General features: G+C 45.8%; 1 protein-coding gene across 1 annotated transcript in view; it reads right to left on the bottom strand.

Moving 5' to 3' along the window:
• Positions 1-318: 318 nt before the first annotated feature.
• Positions 319-10,019, bottom strand: part of LOC129330299 (ADAMTS-like protein 2) — a 32,282-nt gene continuing 22,581 nt past the window's right edge. Inside the window, exons 12-18 of the mRNA XM_054980334.1 lie at positions 8,359-8,485; positions 7,597-7,810; positions 7,133-7,288; positions 6,220-6,390; positions 3,259-3,435; positions 2,823-2,967; positions 319-437 (exon numbers count right to left, since the gene is read on the bottom strand). Of these exons, the coding sequence (XP_054836309.1) occupies positions 319-437; positions 2,823-2,967; positions 3,259-3,435; positions 6,220-6,390; positions 7,133-7,288; positions 7,597-7,810; positions 8,359-8,485 (1,109 nt within the window). The remainder of the gene's footprint in view (positions 438-2,822; positions 2,968-3,258; positions 3,436-6,219; positions 6,391-7,132; positions 7,289-7,596; positions 7,811-8,358; positions 8,486-10,019) is intronic.

Genomic DNA, 10,019 nt, shown 5'->3' with positions numbered 1-10,019 from the left:
GAACAAGTTAGCAGTCCAGGATTTGGGGGCAGTAGGAATTGTGCTGTTTCTTTCAGTGTGGCAAAACGCCTGTGCCTGGCAAGGTGAAGTTGAGTTCCAAGACCAGCCGTGTGGCACGACCTGTTTTGAAAAAAACTCACAAACAGGGTCTTTCTGGGTGTCACCTGAAAGACTGGAGTAGCTAGGTATTTTTCTCATGGAAGCCGACAGTTTGGCTGCTGGGGCAGAATGTGGATTTCAGTCCCACTCCGTTTCTTAGGGGGTGATTTGCTCCCTGTTTCTGGCAGGAAATGTAAAATAAAAGTCAGAGGGAGGCAATCAGATTGCCTTACTCCTACAAGATCTACAGCAGGCCTTCCGGTAGTACCAGTGGGAACACAGCTTCACTTTCAGGACCAGCACACAGTTTGCTGAGGCTTTGTCTTCACAGTCTTCATCTGGAGGGAAACATGGCAAGAGGTGTGAACCGAGGGCCACAGTGGACATCCCCGCAGACCCCACGTGTATGTATTCACAAGCGAAATGAGGAGGGATGTCAGAAAACTAAGCGTGTGGATGAGGGCCAGGAAACCCTGCACCCTCCCTCCCCTGACCTTGCCACACTCTGTTGTTTGGAGCATGTTTCTCCCAGTCTGACTACAGTACTGGAAGAAGATCAGGTTGGAAGCAAAATACCGTGAGCAGCTACTGCTGAGATGAAGGAATGGCACTGGCAGGGTTTGTCTCCCCTTGCCCACATGCTCTTTTGCTATCAGACTTTCTCATGACGCTCACAAATCACATATGGATGCTCTTCTTGCATGCCCCACAAAGACTAAACTCTAAAGTGGGAACTCTCCAGGTTCAATTTCTCCTCTGGTATTAGGAGGCTTTAGGCAGACTACCCCCTCTGAGTCCACATCACCTGCAAAAGGGGAATAATACTGACCTACCTTACAGAGGTGCAATTATTTCAAAAAAGATAATGTATCTGAAGTGCTATGAATGCTCAAAAATGAAAACACGAATAGGCAGCAAACTACTATTACTACTACTACTACTACTACTACTACTACTACTACTAGGATGTCTGCTCCCTCACCAATACTTGAAACATTGCAAGATCCCTTGGCCAAACTCTTGCCTTGATGTCTCACAAGAATACTGCAGCACCTATAAGTCTAACAAAATTGGTAGTAGGGTAGGGTAACAAATGTTGTTAGTCTTATAGGTGCTACTGGACTCTTGCTCCTTTCTACTGCTACAGACAGACTAACACAGCTACCTATCTATCACAAGAATACTAGCAGGCTTCAGCGGATTTTATTTTGAAGTTTAGCTGCTGATTTGAAATCAATGCATGAACTACAGCCTCTCTTACTTTTACAGTTCCTAACCAATATGTTCCCTTGTTCCCCCAGTTAACCTTCCCACCACATATTTTTTCCTCTTCTCTTCTCCTTTCGTCTCTCATTCCTTAGGACCACACTGTATGGAAGTTGCCAGTTAAGGCCAGGATTCTGGTAAAAACGGCTTAACTTTGGTTCAGCGTTGTGAGTAATAGCAGACTCTGGCCTAACCTAAAATGTGCCGGCTAAGTTAATCAACACCACCTGCAAACCGGTCTCTGAGTTCCCAAGTGATTCAACCTTGAGAGCCTGTCTCAGAGAAGCTCAGTCTGTCCTCCTTAGATTTTCTCACAGCTGTAATGCTAATTAGCAGCTTCGTCCTGATTGGCTCTTGAGTTGCTGGGTGATACACTAAGGGCCAAGCTACAAGTGACGAATGACACTTGAATGGCAAGTGAACAGACTCACGTGTATCCCTCCCTGTTCACTTGTGCTCCACTTGATCACTTTGTCACTTGTAGCTTGGCCCTGAGTTCTCGAAAAGATGGTTTCTCAGTATACCTTGGACCCTTCCCTATTCTTTCCACTTTGGTCTGGGCCAGATCAACTAGGCATAGAAGAGGCACGCACTCTAATAGATGGGTAAGATGAACAACTAATGGATGCCAATCAGAGATGCTTAAAGGTAACAAGCTCTTAAGTTTTCAAATAGGCAGCTTTTAAAATAACAACAGTAAAGTTTCTTTGTTTTATGTCTGTTGCCCGTGTCTGAGTGCTTTAAGCTTTGCAACACTCCTTAAAGCTAATAAAATATATTTTAATTAAGCTAAGTCTGGAATTCATGACTTGAGCCTGGGTACAACCGGAACAAACCTGGAAACTGGAAAGCTAAGGCCTTGGGAAGGTAAAGCTTTCAGTTTCAAAACCAAAAAGGTAACGTGTCCCACCTGCCTGATTGTTGGAGTGGCGGTGATCAGCAGCCACAATTAGGAGGTTTGGGGGAAGCATCTGTATATGCACACACCATCTAACCACACCCGTCTTTTTACTGCCTCCACTTTTACAATGTCCTTGTTTCTTTAGTCTCCCTCTTCCTAGGAAGAGCCCCGTGATGCAGTCGATAAAATGAGTACCCAGTTTCCTGGGGGTAAAGTGTAGATGACTGGGGAAGGCAATGGCAAACCACCCCGTAAAAAAGTCTGCCAAGAAAACATCATGATGCGACGTCCCCCATGGGTCTGTAATACCTCGGTGCTTACACAGGGGACCACCTTTACTTTTTTTTAAAAAAACCTTCCCTAGGACAGAAGGACCTTCTGTCTGCTCTGGACAACTTAGCTGTCTGCTTGCCTCTTCTTCTGTGATATTATGGCACCTCAGCCAATCATTATTCCTCACCATAAAACCACCAAGTGTCCTAATGCATGACAATGACATCTTCTCCCTCAAGTTCTAGGATCAGAATAATGTCCCAGAAGAAATACTCTTCTTTACCTGGAGCATCGGTAGGACACAGCTGTAGCTGGCAAATCTGCTTGGCTTCAGGCTTGGAAGATGAATCACAGCCTTGTCCTAGAACTTCTCCTTGGTAGCATTTTACCTCTCGGACCCGCAAGCCAGTGCCACAGGTCTTGCTGCACTGTGGAAGGATGAAAAGAAGAGCCCCCCCACACACCCACCAAACATTCTGTTGAGTAGTCAATGAAGATGTAAGTTTCAAAGTGAAAAAGCAACAGAGGGAGCACATACAGGGAGATCCCTGGCAGCATCCATAAAGATGGAGTGTTCTTCCCCATAACACTGTTCATGAGACTGATTTCATTATTTTGCTTTGGTTATATAAAGTTGAGCATAGTGCACAAGGCTTGCTCGGACCCGAAAATGTCTAGTTTTACCACCACCCCTTGCAGATAATGGTCTCTTGCTCTACCTGGGACCAGGAGGTGGAAAACCATGTGGAACAGGGCCTCTCGAAACAGGGTGCTTGTACTTCTGGCTTTGGAAAGGCATCACAATGCTTGTCTGGATATTCTCTGTATACACCATGCTCCAGCCCTGCGCACACCACAGTCCGTGTCTTGACTCCTCGGCCACACGTGGCGTTGCACTGGAATACACAATGTGAGGTATTGATTATCCACTCACTCTAGAAAGAATGGATTATGCTGGGCAAAAATACAAATTTAGTTATGGTGGGATTTTTTTTTAAACCTGCAAGGCTGTGTTTATTCAGGAACTCCCCCCAAGATATACTGTGTTTGGATGGGTGTACTGCAAGAGGAAACAGAAGGCAAGCTGTAAAATAACTGGGAGTTAAAAAGTTATTTTTTATAAAACTTACGGGGTTTTTTTGAAAATTTTTATTGGATGGGTTCACATACATTTCAAAAACATTTTAAAACAAATATACCCCTTTTCTTAATATATGTTATCCCACCCCCTCCCCTTTTCCCTTGTTGACTCCCAACAGCACTCTGACCCCTTATCCCCTAATAACTAACTCTAGTCTAGGTTGCTTTTCCCCTATTGTTTAAGGCAAAAGTTTTATCTTATATTTCTAAATCTCTCAGTAGTTATCAAGAGACCACAACTGATCTTTCACGTCCCATTTCTTTTCTAAATATTTTTTAAAATTACCCCAATCTTCCACAAATTCCCTTGGATTTCGTTCTTTCAATTTCCTTGTTAATTTGTCCATTTCCACCATGTGCAGCAATTTCTGAATCCAATCTTGAATTTCTGGTAGCTCCTCCTGTCTCCAATATTGAGCATACAGTAGTCTTGCAGCCACCGCTATGTAATAAACCAGGACTCTATCCTTAACATTCACATTTTCCATATTTAACCCCAATAATAACAGTTCTGGGCTTTTTGCTATATTACTTTTCAATTTTTTATAAAACTTGTTTGACACTCATCAGCTCCCATTTTCATTGGCTAGGATTCTGCAGTACTGTCCCCCCACTGTAGAGTGTCCTTCCAGTCCCAGATGCTTCTCATGGCAAGATGTCGCGTCTCGCTTGGGCAGAACGCACCTATCACAGGAGAAATGCACTCCACTGCAGCACACTGCCTCCACAACAGAGGACAGCATTGTTGAAATGGAAGGTTAGGAAGGGTTACGTTTACCTTTTCTGCTGAAAGTATGTTTTTATTTATTATTACATTTCTCATCCCATTCAATATACTGGAGATGTATGTGGTTTTTTTCTGTCCAACTTATTGTTCGTATTGATGTTTCTTTTCTTTCTTTTTTTTTACAAACCCCTGCCCCCTCCCCACCAAAAGCTACCCACTAACACAAGAAGTATTAAAATAAAGATTGATCTATCTTGAAGTTAGTCCACAGAAGAGACATCACCGTCTCTGTCTACTAGCCTGCTAGCACACTGACAAGCTAGAAAAGAAGAACAGCCAAGCAGCCGCTGATTTCAACACTCCAACAAAAGGGGCCTCCTGCTGTATCCCACAGTAGTTTCCACACACAGCTTCCTTGTTTTGTGTTCACTGTCACAAAACACAGGAGGCTTCACTGTCACAAAACAGGCTGGTAGCTTAGAAACACGGCGGACAATGAGCAGCTCAGCAGGCATCTGAAAAGCCAGGCCAGTGCTAGCTTCTTTATAGATACACAAGGGATCGGATTGGTTCCTTGTGTCACCTGATCCCTGCTGAGCAGTCGTCCCCCCCCCCCCCACACACACATCTGCAGTGATGGTGTAGCAGGAACCCAAATCTGACCAGCAGTTACTTCTGCTTGCAGCTGCCATGGTCAAACAGAGAGTTAACAAAACGTTAATTTTTAAAAACATTAAGGCCGATTCCAGACGGGCACAAATAAAGCGAGTGCTTTCGCTTTTCCAGCGACCTCACTCGTAAAAACCCATAATGTCCCGTCCCTGCTTACCTCCGGTTCATGGCGCTGTGTTGCGCTCCAGAAGCGGACGGTGTGAATGCCGTATTGCGGGTTTGCACACTTCTGGACGCTTCGTCGCCGTGGAGAGGCCCTCCCCTTTCCCTCCTTCCTTTGCCGGCCGGCCGGCAACAATATGCCCTTAATTTTTTTTAAAAAAACTGGGCACCATTTGCGCAGTTGCACGTTTGTGCACATTGAACTGCGCAAATGTGCACAAATGCACAAATGCACAAAAGTTGACGCTGCGTATTCGCATACCTGCACATTTGCGCATTTGCGCAAAACGCGTAAAAAAATTTTTTTAAAAAACTGAAATGCGAACCAATGAAGGCCCCCGACGTCAACTGTGACGGGGAGGAAACAACCAATCCCGGGTACCTCAGTTGGCCGTGCGAACATCCGGAAGCGGGATGGCACGGCACGCTGCGAGACAAAGCGGATGGAGATGAAAGTGAACGTGTGGCCGGTAAGCGATTATTTCCGCAGAAAAACCGCAATTTCTGGCCATCTGGAATCGGCCTAAGTCAGGAGCAGGTCCTCCTGACCTGACTTGTTTTCTCCACAGCCAGAAAACAGCTGTGGGAAACTGATTTTTAAACTGTTACCGGGGCCTGATTCAGCTCAAGATTGAACGACAGAGGAAGGGGGTTCAGCTCCCCCCCCCCCGCACTGTTTTCCTGACCTTGCAATGTTCTAGGGAGGTGTTGGTTGGGTCAAGAGAGCCCAAGACCTGACTTGTTAAAAAAATGTAATGTCTAAGATGCCTGGGCCCTAGTGCCAGGCACCTGATTTAAGTCCCCTGGCACTTTATAGGAGAAAAGCATGGGCCAGGAGCAGGGGAAGGCAAAGTATTAAAAGCAGCATACGATAGTTAAGAAATATACCCACTGTATGATTCAGTACACTTTATTTATTTATTTCTGAGAGTGAAAAGTTCAATTCTCCTGCTAGACAGCACAAATGGAGTAAACTTACTGGATTCCATTCCTGCTCAACCCAATGTGCAGGACAGTTCTTATCTCCACAGGGATAAATTGCCAGAGGTTTGGTGTCAGGATCGCACTGGGAGTCTGAGATCATCTTCCCCTCCAAGTTGCGGCACGCAATGAAGCGGTTCATCCGTCCCTCACCGCACAAACCTGAGCACTTGGAGAAACAAAAGGGCCTTTTGAGGTAACAGTGGATAATACAGCAGTCTCTAATAGGATAGCAGGGTCATCAGCCGATCGGAACATAAATGGAAGGATTTTAACAAGTGGTAAGACTTTTTGAATTCCCTGCAGCTACTTGGCATCTGGGCCCAGGTGCAGAATATGGCTTCTTCAATTCTCCCTGGAAGCTAAAATATTAAGCTGAAGCTCTTGTACTTTGGTCACATCATGAGAAGAAAGGTAATACTCACTGGAAAAGACGACAATGCTTGGAAAAGTTGAGCGGAGCAGGAAAAGAGGGGGCCCCAATATGGGATAAATGGACTCAATCAAGGGGGCCACGGCTTTCAGTTTGCAGGACCTGAGGAAGACTGTCAATGCTAGGATGTCTTGGAGGTCATTCATTCATAGGGTCACCATAAGTTGGAAGCAACTTGACAGCACACACAAAAATTATGTGTGTGAGGAGGCTGCATTTAGACCTCAGGATTTTAGGCTAATTTCTGAAAATATAGGGGTAGAGTCTGTTATAGACATAGCGTATTGTCCGATTGGACCGACTGGGTATGCTTAAACAAGAGTGTGACAGAAAAAATTTGGGAACTGACTTTTATATACCAGATTTTAGAAGTGGGTATGAGTTTCCATAAATGTCAAACTTGTAACCTTTTTTAGCCTCCACCCCCCCAGTTCAGTTTTTCCCTTAAAAAGGGGGATCACAAAACATCTGGACTCACTGGTCCCCAGTCAGATGCAGTCCAGTGTCGGTCACAGGGGGGGCCTGAGCATTCCTTCTCACTGACAGGCTTCAGCGACTCATTGCATAAATGTGGCTCCACAGAGCAACGCACCTCCCTCTTCATGGTCCCTGGGCTGCCACACCGAGCGGAACACTGTTAAGGCAAAAACAGAAAAGAAGCCTCAATGGGGGGGAAAGGGAGGGAGAAAGGGAGCGAGAAAAGATTTTTTTTATATTATGGGCAAGGCATTTCTGTCATGAATTGTACAGGATCACCATTTCACTCCATTCTGCTCAGGAAACAGAGCTAATCTTCCTGAGGTGACTAATGGGGAGTACTTCATGTTAACTTAGGGCCAATTCATACATAAACCTGGCCGTGGTTGCCACTTATTTCACCATTCTCCCACTCCCTGTGGTGTGGCTCACCTTTTTTCTGAACCCTGCCAAAAAACCACATACCTCAGACCATTCTGACAGCTCCCACTGTGGCCCGCAGGGCTTGTTCACACACAATTTCCTTTCCATGGGCCTGGTCAGCCCAGCTGACTCACACAGGTCATCATAAACAGAGCTATCAAAGCCAGGAGCCAGCATCTTCCAGCAGCGCACCGTTCGGTACTGATAGCCTTCGCTGCAGGTCCTGGAACACTCACTCCACCGGCTGGTCTCCCACCTCCATGAGGGAGCAGGACACAAGAAGACAAAACACAGCTTAGCTTTAGGTAGCTTGAAGGATGGAGCAGTGGAATTATCCAAGACAAGATATGGACTAGTACCTTAACATGGGGGCCTTCCCTCAGCTGCATGAGCATCTTTATTCTACTCACACTCAAGAGTAAAATGTGTCTCTGAAAGCCGACTTTTGGTCCACTAATTAAATACCGCTTTTGTCCCCTTTCAAATATAACACACTCTTTTTAAAAAATATCCTGCCATCCTTTCCAGTTTCCACAGCTTTTCCCGCCAATCTGTCCAAGGCTAACCAACATCAGAGGATTATTGTGAGGGTAAAACAGAGAAGAGAACTATGTACTAAGTCTAAAGCTCCTCTGAGAGTGGGATAAAAATATATACAATAAGCAAATAATTAATAAAAGGACATTAAAAAATATTAACACAGCAACTATCTTTGTACAGCCTCAAGCCATAGGCCTGATAATTCTCATTTAGTATTAAAACAGTTTCTGGATAAAGACCCAGAAACCAGCTCATTCCACTCACCGGGGCTGGCAGTCTCTACCAGCACAAAACTCGTGGGTGGGCTCTGGACGGGTCAGGGCATCACAGTATGTTTCTTCCACTTCTACACCATCATAGCGGATACACAGGGCATAAGAGGTACTGATCCCTATGTGGACACCCAAAAGTGTTTCAGTCAAAATGCATTCCATGTCCGAACTAAAGAGTTATTCCACTGACAGCTGCTCAGACTCTTCCAAGGAAGCAGCAAAAATGTAAGAGCTCACTTACCCCGTAAGTACTTCCTTTATTTTGTAATCCACCTTTCTTGCTAAGACTCAAGGCAGATCATAAAATTTAAAAACAATGGGATAGAAATAGTATAAGACATGCAATGAACAATGTAATTAAGATGGGTTTACAAAGTTAGAAAATAGCGCAATAAAAACAGCATAAGAGATGACGTATAAGAAATGCAAAGACTGGATTAGCTAAATGGGAAAACAATGCAGAAAGACCAAGATAATGTATATAATAAACAGTGCCGTAAGCGACATGCATTTGTCCCTTTAAAAAAAAAAGTCCTCATGAAGAATTCCATTTTACAGGTTCTACAGAATGATAAAAGTGTGGCAGCCTTCCTCACACCACCTTTCCTGTGCTTCCAGGTATCATTTGAATAGGGAAGGGGCACATTCCCTCCAACAAGGAGTTGCACATTTTGTCCCTGCATTAGGAGAACACACAACTTTTTGCCTTTACCTTTAGGCAAAGAAGATCTAGTAGCATAGTGACAGGAAGTGCAAGTAATTCAGTTTCCCTCTCTCTTGACTTCCTTGTGGTTCTGAGTAGCTTGTTGCCAAGTAGGCCCCCTCTCCTGCTTTAAGGCCTGCCATGGACTGTGTTAAAGTTTCCTGCATTGCTGCTTTACTGCTACACAAAGATTGCTTTGCACGTGTGTGTTCTAATACACGTGTCAGTTTCCTGCCTGCTTGTTGATTACGTTGCTGCTGCAATAGACTGTGTTAGTTGCCTGACTCCATGTCTGGATAACTCCACAAAGGACTTTCTTCCTGGGCAACCCTGCCCAGACCTATATCTGGACCTCTCAGTGTGTGTTTGGACTTTATTGCAAGTGTGCCCCGTGCCTGCATTGCCATCTGCCACGGACCGTGCCTGTTCCCTGCTATGGACTGTGTTTTACGTGCTGTTCCCCCTGCCTCCATGGAAGCCTGCCTCATCTGGGCCCAAGCCGCTGCTAGCAGCCGGGCACCTGCCGGGGAAACCTCCAGCGAGCCTGGCTAGGTGCTCCCTGGTCAGTTCCCGCCTGGAGCCTCCCGCGGGCCGGTCCCCGAGCTTGCCCTCGCTACCGGGCAACCTGTAAACCAGCCTCCGCCATGCCCTGCCGGCGACCATGTTCTTAGGCAGCTAGAAGACCGAGAGAAGAAGCCTGCTTTGGGAAGCCATTTCGGCGAAGCGGACACACCACGTCCGCAGCGAGAGAACCTCGCCCCGCTCTGCATATCTTAGGAGCCGCCCCGGAGAAGAAGCTAAGTGCTGACCATCCCAAGCACTTAGAGAATGCATCTCAAAGAAACCTCCGCATTCCAGAGCTGATGACATCAGGACAAGCCCTGTCTGCTGGAACATCCATTCAGCCCAGTCGGATTTCCCCCTCCCTCCTTTGTCCCCTCTTCCTGAGT

This window comes from Eublepharis macularius, chromosome 5 (assembly GCF_028583425.1).
Source record: "Eublepharis macularius isolate TG4126 chromosome 5, MPM_Emac_v1.0, whole genome shotgun sequence".
In the NCBI taxonomy this organism is placed as follows: domain Eukaryota; kingdom Metazoa; phylum Chordata; class Lepidosauria; order Squamata; family Eublepharidae; genus Eublepharis; species Eublepharis macularius.
The sequence above is the reverse complement of the archived record's forward strand: the minus strand, read 5'-3'. Positions and strand labels throughout refer to the sequence as shown.